This window comes from Schistocerca americana, chromosome 6 (genome assembly GCF_021461395.2).
Source record: "Schistocerca americana isolate TAMUIC-IGC-003095 chromosome 6, iqSchAmer2.1, whole genome shotgun sequence".
Lineage (NCBI taxonomy): Eukaryota > Metazoa > Arthropoda > Insecta > Orthoptera > Acrididae > Schistocerca > Schistocerca americana.
In genome coordinates, this window is record NC_060124.1 from 424,080,124 (window position 1) to 424,101,536 (window position 21,413).

General features: G+C 42.3%; 1 protein-coding gene across 1 annotated transcript in view; it reads left to right on the plus strand.

Annotated features, from left to right (window-relative positions):
• LOC124619391 (vacuolar protein sorting-associated protein 54) overlaps positions 1-21,413 on the plus strand; it is a 154,927-nt gene that overhangs the window by 78,306 nt on the left and 55,208 nt on the right. The window contains exons 13-15 of the mRNA XM_047145738.1: positions 3,689-3,836; positions 9,551-9,688; positions 21,030-21,259. Coding sequence (XP_047001694.1) covers positions 3,689-3,836; positions 9,551-9,688; positions 21,030-21,259 — 516 coding nt within the window. The remainder of the gene's footprint in view (positions 1-3,688; positions 3,837-9,550; positions 9,689-21,029; positions 21,260-21,413) is intronic.

The window sequence follows — 21,413 nt, forward strand, 5'->3', positions numbered from 1 at the left end:
GAAACTTCAGAGTGTATACAGTGTATCTGACTTTGACTCTTCTGATGCTGCATTATTAGCACAGTCCACATACTGATTTGGGACTGCTACATATGTCATATTCAGTTCTAGGGTTAACTATTTCTTTTTTTCTTCACTATTACTCTCCAAAGGGTTATAATCACCATAATTGTCCCGTAGTTTTCTGTGAACTGCGGACAAAATGCTTATTCTTCTATCGATAATTTGTTGAAGGTGAAAACCTATAATAGGTATGGAAATGTACAAGTTTTTGAAAGCAGTGGTTCCATTTTCTAGCAGCATGGTTGAAGGGAAAGGAAGAGGGATGAAGAAAAAGGATTAGTGAGGTTTTGGAAGTGGGAGTTATGGAAAAGTTGCCCAGAACCACAGGTCAGGGGATCCCCTGAGGTATAAGGAGGTTGGTGGTGGTGGTGGTGGTGGTGGTGGTGGTGGTGGTGGGGGGGGGGGGGGGTTGTCTTGCAACCAAAATATTACCTTATGTGGCACTGGACTGGGCACCAGTGACATTACAGGCAGTAGCCCACTATATAAGAACAGCGACAGTAACCACACAACATTCACCACTCAATAGTAACCGAGAAGTAATCATTTGAAAGCTTGTAGATTTTAAATCTCTGGATGTGACTGGAATCCCTAGAGAATTTTATAATCAACTGTAATGTTTCTGTAATTACTTTTAATGATGGCACTACTCAGAGAAGCAGAATTTAATGAACTTCCAGTGTTCCTCTCACAAAGCAGCCTGTAGTAAGCAGCTGATATTCTGGTTATCATAACACTTCACAGAAATGTTGCCCTAACTAAGAATAACAGTCCACTTGGTGTACTTAATGTAAGCAGTTCAACACTCAGATGCAGTAAAATTGTCCATTGTGCAAACTACCCATTTCTGAGGTCTATGCTGAACTATGATAGCCATTAAGTTCAGAAATTTAGAGAAATCTTTGATAGTGGGGCACAGCCACCTGGAAAGATACTGAATTTGCTTGAACATGTCAGATACTTTCCAGTAATCTCCATTTGCAGGTTCTCTGTTATAAGAGTAGTTCACTGGGAGTAGCTCCCTGCACCACTCATTATATCTATTCATCCAGAGAAGCATACTGCCTTGTTTGATTCTCTTTACAAATGAAAATTCAGTACTGACGCACCACACAAATTTCATTGTTGTCAATCAGTTGTGTTCAGCTGCTTCACCACTTAGACAATTTCTTGACCATCCTACTCTTGAATAGCACTTGGAAAAAATGAACACTTAAGTCTTTCTGAGTATGCTCTGGTTTCTCTTGTTTTATTATGATGCTCATTTCTCCCTATGTAGATGGGAAACAACAAAATATCTGGCATTCAGATTAGAATGTTGGTAATTGAAATTTTGTGAAAATATCTCGCTGTGGTGTAAAAGTCTTTGTTTTAATAATTGCCACCTCAGCTTGCATACCATATCTGTGACACTCTTCTGTTGTGTGACAATACAAAATTAGCTGCCCTTCTTTGAACTACTTCAGTGGCCTCTGTTAATTGTACCTGGTAAGGAACCCATACCTTGCAGCAATACCCTAGCAGAGGGTGGACAAGCATAGTGTAGTAATTCTCTTTTATAAATTGGATTTGTCTTCTAATGTACTGCCTATAAAATATAGTCTTCGGTTTGCCTTCCTGCAACATTTTCTATGGGACAGTACCAATTTAAGTAGTTCATGGCTGTAATCCCTAGGTATTTAGTTGAATCAATAACCCCAAATTTAAACAATAGAAAATGCAAGATGGAATAATGATAATATTGTGTGTGTGTGTGTGTGTGTGTGTGTGTGTGATATATATATATATATATATATATATATATATATATATATATATATATATATATAAAGAAAGATGATGAAACTTACCAAACAAAAGTGCTGGCAGGTCGATAGACACACAAACAAACACAAACATACACACAAAATTCTAGCTTTCGCAACCAATGGTTGCCTCGTCAGGAAAGAGGGAAGGAGAAGGAAAGACAAAAGGATATGGGTTTTAAGGGAGAGGTTAAGGAGTCATTCCAATCCCGGGAGCGGAAAGACTTACCTTAGGGGGAAAAAAGGACAGGTATACACTCGCACACACACACATATCCATCCACACATACACAGACACAAGCAGACATTTGTAATGTCTGCTTGTGTCTGTGTATGTGTGGATGGATATGTGTGTGTGTGCGAGTGTATACCTGTCCTTTTTTCCCCCTAAGGTAAGTCTTTCCGCTCCCGGGATTGGAATGACTCCTTACCCTCTCCCTTAAAACCCATATCCTTTTGTCTTTCCTTCTCCTTCCCTCTTTCCTGACGAGGCAACCATTGCGAAAGCTAGAATTTTGTGTGTATGTTTGTGTTTGTTTGTGTGTCTATCGACCTGCCAGCGCTTTTGTTTGGTAAGTTTCATCATCTTTCTTTTTAGATATATTTTTCCCACGTGGAATGTTTCCCTCTATTATATTCATATATATATATATATATATATATATATATATATATATATATATCTAAAAACAAAGATGATGTGACTTACCAAATGAAAGTGCTGGCAGGTCGACAGACACACAAACAAACACAAACATACACACAAAATTCTAGCTTTCGCAACCAACGGTTGCCTCGTCAGGAAAGAGGGAAGGAGAGGGAAAGATGAAAGGATTTGGGTTTTAAAGGAGAGGGTAAGGAGTCATTCCAATCCCGGGAGCGGAAAGACTTACCTTAGGGGGAAAAAAGGACGGGTATACACTCGCACACACACACATATCCATCCACACATATACAAACACAAGCAGACATATTTAAAGACTATATATATATATATATATATATATTTATTGTTATGTTGTGTATGTTTGTGTTTGTTTGTGTGTCTGTCGACCTGCCAGCACTTTCATTTGGTAAGTCACATCATCTTTGTTTTTAGATATATATATATATATATATATATATATATATATATATATATATATATATATATATATATATATCAATAGCAGTCTTTTTGTTGTGGTTGTCTGTGACTCAGCATCTCCTTTATATGATGGATTGTCATCTTTTAAAATTGTGTTATTTACTGTGTAATTGAAATTTAACAAATTATTTGTAATGTGTGGAGGACTTCAATCTTTACTGTTCGGGATCAGTTGCCATTTATTGCACCATACAGATATTGTGTGTAAATCATTTCTTAATTTGTGTTGATTTTCTGTGTTTTTGATCTTAAAAATTTAATTCATCAGAAAAGTCTTGAACAACTATGTCTTTTTCTTAGAGTATCAGTCCTTCTAAACCTTTGTTGTGCAGCCTGTGAAAAGAAACCGAAATACATTCAAACTGCTAATTCCATTGTTCCACTTACACTTTCCATATGAACATGTAAAATTTTCCAAATATTCAGGAAAAATATATAAATTAGATTGTTCAGTGGTGTACTTTAAAGTGCAGGTAGCATTGTTTGGTTATAGCAATTGAAATGTAAATAGTAACGCCAAGATAAGCTAAAAGTGAAATATTTCCCTTTTGAAAAAATCTGAAAGATGTGAAATGATAACCTATAATTTCCAGTAATTTAAGTCCTATAGAATTTTGTAAAGTTCTGTTGATCAGAAGGGGAAGGAAATAAAGAGATTGTATTCTTTCTCTAGATCCGACCCAGGTGAAAGTCTGTTGGCTGCGGATGAACACCAGCGTGTCAGCAACAAGCTGCATGACCTCATGACGTCAGTGTGTGACTATGCTCACGAAAGGGTGGCTCAACTTGTTCAAGCACAAGACAGGGTCTTGGAACGACAAGTAAGAAAGTATTTTCTAAATTTATTTATATTTAGCTTATAAACATTCAGTTGTTTCGAGAAATGACATAGCCAAATCTGTTTCCCACCTCTGCTAGCAGAAATCTCAAAAGAACTCCTGAGTTTTGTCCAAGTTACTAATAAACTGAGACAGCTGAATTATTAAATATTTGCGGTATGATACTGAATAGTGTCAGCTGACAGATTTTTAAGTGTGGTGAAGTTCAGAAGTGCAAAAAGGATTTATGCAGCTGATGTCTTGTTTCTTTTACAACATAATGTAAGATCTTTCAATGTTTTACATGTATGAGCATAGGGGCTTCCTATGTCATCGTAGCTGTGCAAGTGCGGTGATGCTTCTTATCTGCCACTCTGGCAACTGCTGAAATGAACCTATTTCTAACAGATCGCGGGAAAATATTGCGAATAGTTGTTTGAAAAGCGTTACTTTCAAAGTAAATTTCCTTTTAAGCAAGATGAACTATTGTGAGAATGTACGCTGAATTTCTTAAATCACAGAGCATTTGACTTTCATTAAAAAATCAATTCTTTGATGACGAGCCATTTAGAATAATTTCAATCCCAGAAGATCAGACATTTTTGTCGTTAATCATCATCATCATCATCATCATCATCATTTATTGCCCTATCGGGCCTTTAAGGCCTACAGCAAGAAGAACAAAAGGAAAAGTAAAGACAAAAAGACTTACAAAAGTACTCTATACAGTAGTAAAAGTTACATATGTACATTACAGCTTAAAGAAAAACGAAAAAATAAACAGGGCATTCAATCACAGGTTTAAAAGGCAAGAGGGATACATTACAGAAACAAAAAACAAAAAAAAAAAAAAAAAAAAAACAAAAAAAAAACACACACGCAGTGTCTGTCAATTACACGAGAGGAGGGAGCTGTTGCAGATGGCAGTCCATCTCATCCGGTCGTTGGCGTCCTCCTCCACGGCTGCTGGTTCCACTTCTTTCAGGATCGTTGTTATCCTATCCTTCCATCGAGTTCTTGGGCGTCCTCTAGGGCGTTTTCCTGTGGGTTGAGAGTGGAGGACTCTGTTTGGAAGGGATCCGTCTGCCCGTAGGATGTGGCCAAACCATTGGAGTCTCTTCTGCGCCAATATTCGTCCAATGTGTGGCTTTCCATACCGCTGGTATAAATCTTCTTTTTTTCTTCGTTCCCATTTACCTTCCATGGCATTGTAGATGGGTCCATATATCTTCCGAAGTACCTTCCTTTCAAATGCACATATTGCTTCTTCTGCTGTTGCTGATGTTGCCCAAGTTTCACAGCCGTATAAAAGTACTGGTCTCACCAGTGTCGTGTATAGGTGGATCTTGTTCTTCTGCGATATCAGCCGAGATCTGAAAAGATTGTTCAGGCTAAAGAACATGCGATTAGCATTTGTTATACGTTGCTGTACTTCTTTCGTTACTTCACTTCTATTTGTTAGTATGGAGCCCAGGTACTTGAACTCTTCAACTCGTTCGAAGGTATGCCTGTCGACATCAATGGAAGGAGGGAGATCTCGGCGGCGTGATACAACAAGATATTTAGTTTTTTCCTCGTTCACCACCAGCCCAATTTTCTCTGCATTGTGGAGGAATCGGGAAGTATCCCTGCGTACTTGCTCTAGAGTGTCGCCAAGGATCACAACATCATCAGCAAATGCCAAGATTGTGTCTGCTCCCACCATCTCCATCTCTCTGGTTCGACAAGTGTCACGGCTTACTTTTTCCAGGGCCAAATTGAATAATATTGGCGCCAATGGATCTCCTTGTCTCAATCCATTTTGTATACTGAATGATGGTGATAGTTGATTACCAAACCGCACTTGGGCCGTAGACTGAGAGTAGCAAGCAGCAATTAAGCGGATGTATTTTGATGGGATGCCAAGTTCCTCTAACGTTTCCCATAACGTGGCGCGGTCAATGCTGTCATAAGCTTGTCGAAAATCGATGAAGATGAGGTGTAGATCCTTATTGAATTCGTAGAATTTTTCTATCAACTGCCTCAGAGTAAATATGTGATCAATTGTCGATCGTCCAGCAACGAACCCACATTGATAGGTCCCTACAATTCCTTCAGCCAGTGGTTTCATGCGGTTTAGTAGCAGTGTTGTAAAAACTTTGTAGCCAATTTCAAGTAACGAAATCCCTCGGTAGTTGGATACATGAGTAGCATCTCCCTTCTTGAATATGGGACATATGATTGCTCCCTTCCATTCCTCAGGAATAACTTCTGCTTCCCAGATGGTAGAAATTAGTCGTTTCAAAGCACCCACCAGTGTTTCCCCTCCCAAGCGAAGCATCTCAGCTGTGATACCACTACCTCCTGGAGCCTTGTTGTTCTTGAGTGCTTTTAGGGCAACACTGATTTCTTCCTCAGATGGTTCAGGGACTTCAACTCTGTCAAAACGGGCATCCGTCTGTGTTGTCCCTACTGGTGGGTTGTCGGGATTCAATAGGTTTTCAAAATGTTTTTTAAATAGGGTTGCTTGCTCTTCTGGCGGTACAACTTCACCCGTCTCATTCGTTAGGACCAATGTACGTTGTCTGTATGCGCCTCTGGCGAATCTTGAGGCCTGGAAAAATGAGCGTGACGACTTTGCTTCTTCGACTGCAATCAACAGACTTTTGTGGTGGTCCCGTTTCTTCTTTCTCATGAGTTGGTCCGTGTTACGCCTCGCTTCGTAGTAAGCTACCCTTGCTTCTTCCGAGAGTTGCTGTAGCCATTTTATCCTCTTCGCTGATCTAATCTCAACAGATTCTCGACATTGTTCATCGAACCAAGGTTTACTTCTTCGTTTTGCATCGCAAACTAGTTCTTCATTTGCACTTTCTAACACTGCATTCCTCAGCAGCATCCATGCGTTCTCCACACTAGTAGGGTTCTCTGTTATTGTGAGATGTTCTGCAATTTTTTCTTGATAGCGCTGTCTCACTTCTACATCTTTCAACTTATTCTTGTCGAAGCGGACCATCATTTCAGAATTTCTTCTCCACATGGTTGAAAGTTTCAGACGTAGTTTGACTACCACTAAGAAATGGTCTGAATTCATATCTGCCCCGCGAAAGGATCTTACATGCTCGACACTACAATGATGTCTTCGGTCAACAAGAACGTGATCGATCTGGTTCATCGTACTTCCATCTGGGGATATCCAGGTTACTTTATGCACTGCTTTGCGGGGGAAGTATGTGCTTCTAACGATCATTCTCCTTGTATCGGCAAGGTTAATTAATTTGATACCATTCTCGTTGCTTGTTTCATGGATACTATCAGGCCCTATCGTTGGACGATACTGCACTTCTCTTCCCACTTGGGCATTGAAGTCTCCCATTATCAACTGAATTGAGTGTCTTGGGAGTTTGTCTACTACATTCTCTAGTTCTAGATAGAAGTTATTCTTTGTTTCTTCATCGGCATCCTCTGATGGGGCATGACAGTTGACTAGGCAGATCTTATATGGTTTAGCGTGTAAAATCATCCAACAGATTCGGTCGTTTACAGGAGACCATTTGTTGACAGCCGATATCATTTTATTGTGTACAGCAAAACCAACTCCAGAAGTCCAGGCTGGGCTTAGCTCATTGCTGTTAAAGAGCGTGTGAGTATCTCCAATCTTCATAACACCCTGAGGAAGTCTTGTTTCTTGAATTGCTGCCACTATGCATTGATATTTACTCAGTTCTCCTCCAAGTTGTTTCATTCCCCCCGTCATGATTGACCTTACATTCCATGTTCCAATTCTAAATCCAGAAAATCCATTTACGTATCCAGTTTCGTCACCATTTTGATCCGTCCAGTTTTTCCTTTTGTCTTTTTCTTTAACCAGAATCTTTTTTTACAGAGGATGGGGGGTTGGCCCATCCTCTAACCCTCCTCCTTTCTCATCCGGGCTTGGGACCGGCAATGGCGGAGTTTTTTTGTCGTTAATAGAAATTTTACTGGCACATTCATGTGATGTATCTTAAAGTGTAACATGCGCAAAGATCAACATTATATGTGAAAGCTTAGCTTCTCTTGTAGCTTATTAATCTTCGAGACAAATATTGTGTGTGAAAGCTTTGCTTTTTCTTGTAGCAATGCTATGTATATTAATTTAAACCATTAACTTTTCCTGGTTTTGTGTTGACGCTACTTAACAGTGATGTTGCTACTGGCTGACTACGTCATGTGTCCTATATTCTGAATATCTGCTTGTCGTCGGCTGGCGAGATCATGTGACATGAGCTATGACTGGCTTACAATAGCCCATCGCAATCTTGATTTCAATGCTTCGGAAAGTCACATGCAGTATTTGGTGGAATTCGAATTTATACTTTCATGTGTACGAAAATATGCAGTGTACATGTTGCTGCACATCAAAGATCTTTCCAAAACGTGTTTTTTACCCCCGAGTTTTGTTTTCTAATGTGCTGGGAAATTCCGCGCTTGTGTATGAAACCATAACCATTCAAAGGAATGATAAATTTTACAGTTCTAAGGAAATGTATACTGTCACTTAACATGGAAAAAGTGTACTTTTAACAGGGAAATCCGGAAATTTTTTGTCCTCGTCTGCATATACACCCTGTTGGTGGATTTTATAGGGGAAGAGGCTTTGATGGAGCCATATGCCCAGAAAGGTGGCATACTGAGCTAAGAAGGACCAGGTGAAGCAGACACAAAAGGAAGTGTTGTAGCTGTGGAGGGATGATTATAGTGTGTCTCAGTCTGGGGTCCAGATCATGAAGATGCAATTAGTGAACCTAAACTAGATAAGGTATTTAGAATAATCAGAGGTGAAGGTAGTTTTTTTTCTATATGGCTCATAAACAGGTTAGCGTATAGGAGTGCCATGTTGGTGCCCAGGGCAGTGCTACCGTTTTGTTCATCACCAAGCAAGGTGGTTAGGACACTGAACTTATATTGGAAGGAGAACGATTTAAATCATAGTTTAGCCATCCAGATTTAGGTTTTCTGTGATTTCCCTAAATTGCGCCAGGCAAATGCCAGAATTGTTCCTCTGAAAGGGCACAGCAGATTTCCTTCCCCGTTTTGTCCTAATCCGAGCTTTTGCTCCATTTCTAATGACCTTGTTGCCGACAGTTTTTTTATCTTTCCCTTGAAGATATTCTTGTGGAAAGTACTGCTTTTCTTCCACATTTCCTTGTCCCATTCCTTTTTCTAAGGCTATTGTTATACAGTAATTAAAGTTTACCTTCCCAGGCAATCTATAGTTGATTGAAATATTTTAAGAGAATGTTTATATGACAGCTCCTTTGAAAAGGCTATTACTGGATTGTCTTCCCCATCCTCTTCCAGAGCTAGTGCTAAATTAATTATGGCCTCTCTGTTGACTGACAGTTAAACCTCAAACTTCTGTCCTTTGTGGGGATTGTTCGATTGAGAATGAAATTGTTTGTTAAAAATGTTGCTCTGGAAATGTATTACTGAATAAGACATTTCTGTTAGAGTGTCAATAAATTTTAGCCATCAGTGGGACAGTAAGTTCTTCACTGAGAAGTCAGTCATGGTGGCAGCTCCTATTACAGGAATGAATAGAATATAGCAGACCTAACTGCATTACTAATTTGTGTTTCTCAGTCTAAGGGTAAATTGAAATGAAATTTAGTTTTGAGTCAGTTTGTAATTTTGTAAGTGTTCAGTTGCTGCAATTGTTTTATTTTATTCCTTATTACAGAAGCTCTTTCCATTCACAGTCATCCTGTTGGCTGGCAGATAAAGCAACAGCTAGTGAAGTGTGTGAGCTTTCTCGGGTGATAGACAAGTTTGCTGTAGCCTGCGAGAAGATCTGCGGCCGTTCCAGCACAGCTTTACGATCAGCATTTAAAATACAGGTATGCCATCATTGTAGACACCATGAAATTTGGTACGGTGGTTTGTTTTTCCTTCTAGTTCTTGTGTATTGATCTTTGCTTCTCTGTTAACATTATATTTCAGTTCAAGTTAATATTTCAAAATATTTAACTTTTCTACAAGATAGTCACTGTTAAAAATCATAATTATAGAAAGATGTAATTGTCTTAAATACACATTGTCTGATGTGAATGTACTTTGAAATCTCAAAAAATTTGCCTGAAGAATAAAGTCACACTGCTGCAAGTTCAAAGAATGTAGAACTTTTTCAGACCTTATTGAACAAAGCATCTTTCTTCCTGATAAGCCGCATTTTTAACATATCAATGTTGTTGTTGTTGTTGTTGTTGTTGTTGTGGTCTTCAGTCCTGAGACTGGTTTGATGCAGCTCTCCATGCTACTCTAGCCTGTGCAAGCTTCTTCATCTCCCAGTACCTACTGCAACCTACATCCTTCTGAATCTGTTTAGTGTACTGATCTCTTGGTCTCCCTCTACGATTTTTACCCTCCACACTGCCCTCCAATGCTAAATTTGTGATCCCTTGATGCCTCAAAACATGTCCTACCAACCGATCCCTTCTTCTAGTCAAGTTGTGCCACAAACTTCTCTTCTCCCCAATCCTGTTCAATACCTCCTCATTAGTTACGTGATCTACCCACCTTATCTTCAGCATTCTTCTGTAGCACCACATTTCGAAAGCTTCTATTCTCTTCTTGTCCAAACTGGTTATCGTCCATGTTTCACTTCCAAACATGGCTACACTCCATACAAATACTTTCAGAAACGACTTCCTGACACTTAAATCTATACTCGATGTTAACAAATTTCTCTTCTTCAGAAACGATTTCCTTGCCATTGCCAGTCTACATTTTATATCCTCTCTACTTCGACCATCATCAGTTATTTTACTCCCTAAATAGCAAAACTCCTTTACCACTTTAAGTGTCTCATTTCCTAATCTAATCCCCTCAGCATCACCCGATTTAATTTAACTACATTCCATTATCCTCGTTTTGCTTTCGTTGATGTTCATCTTATATCCTCCTTTCAAGACACTGTCCATTCCGTTCAACTGCTCTTCCAAGTCCTTTGCTGTCTCTGACAGAATTACAATGTCATCGGCGAACCTCAAAGTTTTTACTTCTTCTCCATGAATTTTAATACCTACTCCGAATATTTCTTTTGTTTCCTTTACTGCTTGCTCAATATACAGATTGAATAACATCGGGGAGAGGCTACAACCCTGTCTCACTCCCTTCCCAACCACTGCTTCCCTTTCATGCCCCTCGACTCTTATAACTGCCATCTGGTTTCTGTACAAATTGTAAATAGCCTTTCGCTCCCTGTATTTTACCCCTGCCACCTTCAGAATTTGAAAGAGAATATTCCAGTTAACGTTGTCAAAAGCTTTCTCTAAGTCTACAAATGCTAGAAACGTAGGTTTGCCTTTTCTTAATCTTTCTTCTAAGATAAGTCGTAAGGTTAGTATTGCCTCACGTGTTCCAACATTTCTACGGAATCCAAACTGATCTTCCCCGAGGTCCGCTTCTACCAGTTTTTCCATTCGTCTGTAAAGAATTTGCGTTAGTATTTTGCAGCTGTGACTTATTAAACTGATAGTTCGGTAATTTTCACATCTGTCAACACCTGCTTTCTTTGGTATTGGAATTATTATATTCTTCTTGAAGTCTGTGGGTATTTCGCCTGTCTCATACGTCTTGCTCACCAGATGGTAGAGTTTTGTCATGACTGGCTCTCCCAAGGCCATCAGTAGTTCTAATGGAATGTTGTCTACTCCCGGGGCCTTGTTTCGACTCAGGTCTTTCAGTGCTCTGTCAAACTCTTCACGCAGTATCTTATCTCCCATTTCATCTTCATCTACATCCTCTTCCATTTCCATAATACTGTCCTCAAGTACATCGCCCTTGTATAAACCCGCTATATACTCCTTCCACCTTTCTGCCTTCCCTTCTTTGCTTAGAACTGGGTTGCCATCTGAGCTCTTGATATTCATACAAGTGGTTCTCTTCTCTCCAAAGGTCTCTTTAATTTTCCTGTAGGCAGTATCTATCTTACCCCTAGTGAGACAAGTCTCTACATCCTTACATTTGTCCTCTAGCCATCCCTGCTTATCCATTTTGCACTTCCTGTCGATATCATTTTTGAGACGTTTGTATTACTTTTTGCCTGCTTCATTTACTGCATTTTTATATTTTCTCCTTTCATCAATTAAATTCAATATTTCTTCTGTTACCCAAGGATTTCTATTAGCCCTCGTCTTTTTACCTACTTGATCCTCTGCTGCCTTCACTACTTCATCCCTCAGAGCTACCCATTCTTCTTCTACTGTATTTCTTTCCCCCATTCCTGTCAATTGTTCCCTTGTGCTCTCCCTGAAACTCTCTACAACCTCTGGTTCTTTCAGTTTATCCAGGTCCCATCTCCTTAAATTCCCACCTTTTTGCAGTTTCTTCAGTTTCAATCTGCAGTTCATAACCAATAGATTGTGGTCAGAATCCACATCTGCCCCTGGAAATGTCTTACAATTTAAAACCTGGTTCCTAAATCTCTGTCTTACCATTATATAATCTATCTGATACCTATTAGTATCTCCAGGATTCTTCCAGGTATACAACCTTCTTTTATTATTCTTGAACCAAGTGTTAGCTATGATTAAGTTATGCTCTGTGCAAAATTCTACAAGGCGGCTTCCTCTTTCATTTCTTCCCCCCAATCCATATTCACCTACTATGTTTCCTTCTCTCCCTTTTCCTACTGACGAATTCCAGTCACCCATGACTATTAAATTTTCGTCTCCCTTCACTACCTGAATAATTTCTTTTATCTCGTCATACATTTCATCAATTTCTTCATCATCTGCAGAGCTAGTTGGCATATAAACTTGTACTACTGTAGTAGGCATGGGCTTTGTGTCTATCTTGGCCACAATAATGCGTTCACTATGCTGTTTGTAGTAGCTAACCCGCACTCCTATTTTTTTATTCATTATTAAACCTACTCCTGCATTACCCCTATTTGATTTTGTATTTATAACCCTGTAATCACCTGACCAAAAGTCTTGCTCCTCCTGCCAATATACTGTGGTAAAGATATAATTTTGTTATTAAATAATAAGTGACACAGGGTGACATAGGGAGCATTATACACACACACACACACACACACACACACACACAGAGACACACGTGGTCACTGTTTCCGGCTGCTGAGGCCAGACTATGAGTAACTGTGCGTGGTATGAATATGAGAAGTAATCTGGGTGGTGGGGGTAAGGAGAAGGCTGGGGTGGGGGCGGGGGGGTGCAGGGTGCGGGTGGGGTATGGTGAAGTGCTGTTTGTGAAAGCATACAGGAATGAGGTGGAGAGAGAGCAGGCAGCTAGGTGCATTCAAGAGGCACCAAGGGGGAGGGGGGAGGAAGCTGAAGGAGAGAAGTAAAGAGACTATGGATGTGCTTGTGGAATAGAAAGCTGTGGAGTGGCAACAAGGAATGGAATAGGTGGGTGAAGGACGATGACAAATGAAGGCTTTGTTTCGACATGCTTTTTCCTCAGTCTGTTTTATGTTTAACAAGGAATATTTTGAACAGTCTGATCGTGTCACCATGGGCAGCCCTCTGTCTCCTCTGGTGGCTAACTTTTTTATGGAGGATTTTGAGAAAAGAGCACTTGAATCTGCGGTTTGTAAACCAACTGTTTTTTGGAGATACGTTGATGATACTTTCCTAGTGTGGCCCCAGGGAGAAGAAAAGTTAATGGAGTTATTTCATCATCTTAACTCCATCCATGAGAATATTTGATTTACTATGGAACTAGAAAAAGATAGTTGCCTTCCATTTCTGGATGTTTTGGTCAAACGGAAGAATGGCAGCTCGGTGGGACATTCTGTTTATCGTAAGCTCACTCACACTGATTTGTACTTGCATTCTTAAAGTTGCCATCACCCATCCCAAACCATGAGTGTGCTCAAAACCCTTGTGCACAGGGCACATATAGTGTTGTATGCAGAGAATTTCCCTAAGGAACTTGCACATTTAAGGGCGGAGTTCAGAGACAATGAATACTTCACCCAGCAAATTGACAGGACTTTCTCAACTAAAGCCAGGAGCCGGGAAGTGGATAGAGAGGAAAACGCACCAAACACTTGTTCAGTTCCTAGTGCTGTGAAATGTGGAAAAAACTGCAAGTGGCAATTACAAGAAGTGGAACGGCACCAAAAATGGAACAGAAACGTAATATGCAGAAAATCGTCCATGCAACCTGTAAGTAGAATTTAAAATATTATTACTTGATAGCAAACACCAACCACCAGAACTGTGTATAGCCTATGGGTACATTGCCCCAAAATTTAAACTAAATAGTAAAAATATGCACATATTCCAGGCCACCGAAGACACCTTGCAGAGAATAAAGGCAAAATGCGTATGGCATGAAAATTGTTGGATTTAGTTGTAGTCTGACAGTCCAAAAAGTAAAATTTATCAATATACCGTAAGAGTAGGAATCATTTTTGATTGTTCACTGCAGTATCCAGCCTATGCAGGCGATGTGGCATTACTTGCACGAAACACTGCTGTACTGGCCGATGCCTATCAACAACTGGAGAGAGGTACAAGGGAACTTGGCCTGGTAGTTAATGTCGAAAAGGCCAAATATATAGCAATGACCAACCAACAAAATCTCAGGATAGCAGACAAGGAGTTTGGAAGGGTGAGAGACTTAAAGTACCTTGAATCAACTATCACAGATATAAATGACATCAGGAGCGAGGTGAAAGCTGGAATAGTGGCAGACAACAGACGCTAGTTTGCCACACTACCCATGCGTAGCTTGCTTGTATCACAAAAATCTAAAATGCTCATTTACATATCAATTATAAGACCAGTTGTTATATATGTTGCCAAGACATGGACCATAACTGCAAATGAGGAAAAGATCCTTAGCATTTGGGAGAGAAAGGTTCTACATCAGATACATGACCCAATACATGATCAAGAAGGTTGGCGCATATGTATGAATCCAGAATTGGAACACCTTTTTGAAGAACATGACATTGTTATCACTATTCAAATAAGACGACTCCAGTGGGCAGGACATATGGTCAGAATGAAGGAAGACAGAACATTTAAGTGGATTTTTGATGGCAAGGCTGGGGACAGACCACAGAAAGGACATCCCAGAAAGAGATGGGTGGATGGAATTGAAGAAGCCCTGAAAAACCTTGGTGTCAGAGGACGGAGACGGGAAGCCATGGGCCAGATAGAATGTTGGGATATTGTGATGCAGGCCAAGGCCCTTCAAGGGCTGTAGAAACAAGAAGGAAGGAAGTAAGTAAGTAAGATGCATTCAAAAGAGAAGTAATTGTGGGTGAGGACGTAGTTTGTCACTATTGATGTAACCTCACTTCACACTTACACCCCTAATGCCTATGGTCTAGCTGGTATTGAACACTTATCTTTCCTAATGCCTGACACATTTTGAATCTACAACTTATTTCCTGGTCACCATCCTCACCACAATTACTAGTCATTTGAAGGCATCACCTCCAAACAAGTCTGGGGTTAAGCAATGGGCACCCACAAGGCACCATCCTATGCCAACCTATTCATGGACCATCTAGAGGAATCCTTGCTTATCACCCAGAACCCCAAACCCTCCACCTGGTTCAGATTCCTAGATGACATCTTCTGGATTGAGGATGAGGACATGCTATCCATTTTCCCCCAGAATCTCAACACCTTCACCCCAAATCACTCCACTTGTCCTCCTCAACCCAACAAGCCAGCTTTCTCAATGTTGACCTCCATCTCAAAGAGGGCTTCATCAGTACCTCCGACCATAACAAACCTGCCAACCACTAGCAGTACTTCCACTTTGAAAGCTGGCACTTCTTCCATACCAAGAAGTCCCTTCCATACACTCTAACCATCCTTTTGCAGTTACGTATGTAGAGACAAGCAGTCCCTCTTGAATTATACCAAGTGTCTCACTGAAGCCTTCACAGACTGTAATTACCCTCCCACCCATGTACAGAAATATATGTCCCACACCTTAACTCTTCAGTCACGCATCACCACTCAATGTTCCACCATCTGGACGTAGAACAACATTCTCCTTGTGACTCAGTACCACCCAGGAGTGGAGCAACTGTATCACGTTCTCTGCCAGGGTTTTGACAACTTCTCCTCATGCCTTGAAATGAGAAATGTCCTACCCTCTATCCTCCCCAGCTCTCCTACAGTTGTATTCCACTGTCCACCATACATACACAATATCCTCGCCCATCCCTACATATCCCATGCTCCCAATCTCTTGCCTCATGGCTTGTATCCTGTCATGCAAGACCTGTCCCATACACCACCACCACCACCACCACCTTCAGTCAAGTCATAAGCATCACCTGTCCCATTAAAGGCAGGGCTACCTGTGAACCAAATATGTGATGTACAACCACTGTGCTTCATTCCACGTGGGCATGATAACCAACAAGCTGTCTGTCCGCATGAATGGACATCAACAGAATGTGACCAAGAAACAGCTGGACCACCTAGTTGCCGAGTATGCTACCCAACATAACATTTTTCATTTTAATGACTGCTTCACGACCTGTGACATCTGGATCCTTCCTACAAGCACCAGCTTCTCTCAATTGCACAGGTAGGAACTGTTCCTGAAAAATATCCTAAGTTCCTATAACCCTCCTGGCCTCAACATTCATTAGTCATTGTTCTTCACCCACCTATCCCCCTCCCTGTTCCCACTCCACGGCCTTCTATTCCACATGTGCACCCATAGTCTTTTTGTCTGCGGATGAGATTCTGGTGTCCTGAGGACCTAGTTCTCGCCGGACCCTCAGGCACAGTGGATATAGACTGCTCAGGCAAAAAGTCTTTGGCAGCAGGTGACCCAGGGGCGTACACTGCCTCATTGAATTTTCCATGCCTTCCCAGTCTCACGATATCATCATCCTCCAGTGGAATTGTGGTGGTTTTTTCCACCTCCTCGCTGAGCTATGGCAACTGTTAAGCTTTACAGCTGCTTTCTGCATTGCCCTCCAGGAAACTGGTTCCTCGCAATGCGGACCCCTGCCCTCTGTGGCTATAAGGGATACTACAGGAACTGTAGTGACTAAAATAGTGTGTCAGGTGGAGTCTGCATTTATGTCCTAAACTCTGTCCGTGGTGAACCTGTGCCCCTTCAAACTCCTCTTGAAGCTGTAGCTGTCAGGATACGGATGACGCAGGAAATAACTGTCTGCAACATATATCTCACTGCAGATTGTGTGGTACCCCTGAACGTATTGGCTGCACTGATGGATCAACTCCCTAAACCTTTTCTAATTTTGGGAGATTTTAATGCCCATGACCCCTTGTGGGGTGGCACCGTGCTTACTGGCTGAGGCAGAGATGTCGAAACTTTACTGTCTCACATCGATCTCTGCCTCTTAAAGATTGGGGCCGCCACACATTACAGCGTGGGTCATGGTAGTTACTCGGCCATTGATTTATCAATTTGCAGCCCTGATTTTTTCTTCCATCTGGAAAGCATATGACAACCTGTGTGGTAGTGACCACTTCACCATCTTTCTGTCACTGCCACGGCATCATGTCCACAGACGCCTGCCCAGATGGGCTTTAAACAAGGTGGACTGGGAAACTTTCACCTCTGCTGTCACGTTGACTCTCCCCCACACGGTAAATTTGATGTGATGGTTGAGCAGGTGACTACAACAATCGTTTCTGTGGCAGAAAACACGATCCCTCACTCTTTAGGGTGCCCCCAGTGAGATGCAGTCCCTGGTGGTTGACGGAAGTCATCAAAGCAATTAAGGAGCATCGGCAAGCTCTACAGTGGCACAAGTGGCACCCTTCCCTGGAGCACCTCATAGCCTTTAAACGGCTCCGTGCCCGCCTTCGCCAACTAATCAAACTACGGAAGCAGTAGTGTTGGGACAGATATGCCTAGACCATTGTGTTTTATATGTCACCATCCCAAGTCTGGACAAATATCAAACGTGTTTTCAGGTACCAGACCCCAACAAGTGTTCCCATTGTTAATACAAATGGCGTGTTATCTACCGACGCACATGCGATTGCCGAGCACTTTGTTGAGCACTATGCTTGAGCCTCTGCATTGGAGAATTACCCCCCAGCCTTTCGCACTCTCAAATGGTGGCTGGAAGGGAAAGTCCTCTCATTCACTACATGCCACAGTGAATCCTAGAACGCCCCATTTACAGAGTGGCGTCTTTCCATCGCAATGGCGGGAGAGCACCATCATTCCGATGCTCAAACCCGGTAAAAACCTGCTTGATGTGGATAGCTGTTGGCCCATCAGTCTCACCAACATTGTTTGTAAGCTGCTAGAACATATGTTGTGTCGGTGGTTGGGTTGGGTTGGGTTGGGCTGGGTTGGGTCCTGGAGTCACTTGGCCTACTCGCTCCATGTCAGTTCCGCCAGGGTCACTCTACCGCTGATAATCTTCTGTTCCTTGAGTCTGCCATCCGAACAGCCTTTTCCAGACACCATTACCTGGTTGCCATATTTTTTGATTTATGAAAAGTTTGACATGATCTGGCGACATCATATCCTTGCCACATTATACGAGTGGGGTCTCTGAGACCCGCTCCCAATTTTTATCTAAAATTTCCTGTTGCTTAGTACTTTCTGTGTCCAAGTTTGTGCCTCCCATAGCTCCCCCCATTTCCAGGAGAATAGGGTCCCGCAGGGCTCTGTATTGAGTCTCTCTCTATTTTTAGTGGCCATTAATGATCTAGCAGCAGCTGTAGGGCAGTCCATCTCACCTGTCCTGTATGGAGACGACTTCTGCATTTCGTACTGCTCCACCAGTACTGGTGTTGCTGAGCGGCATCTACAGGGAGCCATCCACAAGGCTCAGTCATGGGCTATAGCCCACGGTTTCCAGTTTTCGGCCGCAAAGTCGTGTGTTATGCACTTCTGTTGGCATCGTACCATGCATCGAGAACCAGAACTTTACCTTAATGACGATCCACTCAGTGTAGTGGAGACATATCGATTCTCAGGACTGGTTTTTGATGCCCGATTGACTTGGTTTCCTCACCTTCATCAGCTTAAGTGGAAGTGCTGGCAGCACCTCAGTGCCCTCCGCTGGCTGAAGCAACACCAACTGGGGTGCAGATCGCTCTACGTTGCTGCAGTTGTACAAAGCTCTTGTTCAATCCCACCTTGACTATGAGAGTCTGGTTTATGGTTCGGTGGCACCCTCAGAGTTGTGTGTACTCGACCCAGTGCACCACTGTGGCGTTCGCTTAGCGATGGAAGCTTTTAGAATGAGTCCGGTGACTAGTGTCCTGATGGAAGCCGGAGTCCCTCCACTGCAGGTTAGGCGTGCACAACTGCTGGCCAGTTATGTTGCACACGTTTGTAGTTCTCCTGCTCATCCGAATTACCATCTCTTTTTCCCACCCACGGCAGTTCATCTTCTACATCGGCGGCCCAGGTCAGGCCTTGCAATTGCAGTTCATGTCCAATCCATTCTTTCTGAACTGGTGTCCTCGCCTTCACCACCTATTCTTTAGTTCCATTCACTTACACCTCCGTGCTTTACACCTAGGCTACAGCCTCGCCTGGACGTTTTGCATGGTCCTAAGGGCTCAGTTAACCCCACGGCTCTCTGCTGCCACTTCCTCTTGATACTTGACATGTACTGAGTCCGTGAAGTGGTTTACTCCAACAGCTCTGTGGCAGATGGTCACGTTGGCTTCGCATATGTCCATGGAGGACATATTGAACAGCAATCTTTGCCTGATAGCTGCAGCGTTTTCACTGCCGAGCTGGCGGCTCGTGCTCTTGAGCACATCCGTTCTTGCCCTGGGTTGTCGTTTCTTCTGTGTTCTGGCTCCTTGGCAGCCTACAAGCTATCAATCAATGCTACCCTCGTCATCCTTTGGTAGCGACTATCCAGGAGTCCATCTATGCCCTGGAATGGTCCAGAAGTTCAGTGATATTTGTCTGGACCCCTGGGCGCTTAGGCATCCCAGGCAACAAACTTGCCGACAGGCTGGCCAAACAGGCTACGTGGAAACCACTTGTGGACACGGCTTCTCTGCAACTGACCTGCGTTCAGTACTATGCTGCAAGGTTTTGTGGCTTTGGGAGATGAAATGGCATAACCTCAGCATGCACAACAAACTGCGTGCCATTGAGGAGAACTATGAATGCGTGGCAGTCCTCCATGCGGGTTGCAGGGATTTTGTGGTTCTCTCCTGGCTCCGCATTGGCCTCGCTTGGGTGACACACGGCTACCTCCTGCGCCGTGATGACCCCAGTGTCAGTGCGGCGCCTGGCTGACATTGGCCCATGTCTTGGTGAGCTGTCCTTTGGCTGCCCTGATACGGTTTCTTCAGTTACTGGACTCGTTGCCATTAATTTTAGTGGACAACACCTCATCGGCTAATTTAGCTCTACGTTTTCTACGTGACGGTGGATCATTGTATATGTTTTCGCGCATGTCTTTGTTCCTCGAGTTCTCCACCCTAATGCTTTTAGGCCAATGTTTCAATGTGTCACCAACTGGCTGGTTTTTCCTTTTTATTCTCATAGTCAGCCAGCCTCTGCTCTCTTGTTTTTCCTCCTTCTACCCGTTTGTTGCTTCTCTCTATGGTTTTCTTTTCCTGTTTTGTCCATAGAAGTGTTGGTTGTCTGGTTCTTCTGGATCTTCCTTTCTCCTGTTATTTTGGTGTACATCTCCTTTCTTTTCTTCTTTGGCTTGTGTAATATTTTTACCGGTAAGAAAGGACCGATAACCTCACAGTTTGGTCCCATTGCCCCCCTTCTCCCCCTCCCCCCCCCCCCCACCCCCCGTCGCCCCCCCTTTAAACAAACCAGGCAACCAACCACAGTCTTCTTAAATTCTCTCCTTCTGCTCTCTTTCCTCCTCCTCCTCCTCGCCATCTGTCTAACCTCCCTCCATGAATGCACCTAGCTGTCCTACCCTCTCTCCACCTTGTCCCTGTATGCTCCCACAAACAGCACTTTACTGTTCCCCACCAATACCCTGCCCTCCCTCCCCGTATGCACCCAAGCCTCCTCTGTACCCCTCACCACCCAGATTGCTTCTCCCATCATTCGCAGGTGCTTGCAGACTGGCCCCAGCAGCCAGAGATAGTGGTCATGTAGTGTGTGTGAGCTGCATGTGCGTGTGTGTGTGTTTTCAAGTCATATTCATATTAAATTTAAAAATATATTAGTTCTCTTCCAACGTAATTGAAATGCAGCTCCTTACAAAAACTTGTTTTAGTTTTAAAATTTTCTGTTTCTCAGGCTAGCAAATTTATTCAACGCTTTCATCAAGATCGTAAAACAAAGCTTAGCCTAATTTTGGATAATGAACGATGGAAACAAGCTGATGTACCAGCAGAATTTCAAGATCTTGTTGACCAGATTGCTACATATGGACATTTCTCACCACCTAAAAAGGATGATGGAGATGGCAGTGTCAGGAAACCAGAAGCTTTTCTTATTTATGGGGAACAGAAGTTTGCTGTCGTTGGGTAAGATAAATCTAATTTCTAACATAGTTTTAGCTAAGCAAATAATAAAATATTTTGTCAAGTATACAATTATTTATAAAAACATAGGACTGGTACCTACGAGGGTGGTTTGAAAAGTTCCCGAAATCACCACGAGAGGCCAGCGGTAGCTCAG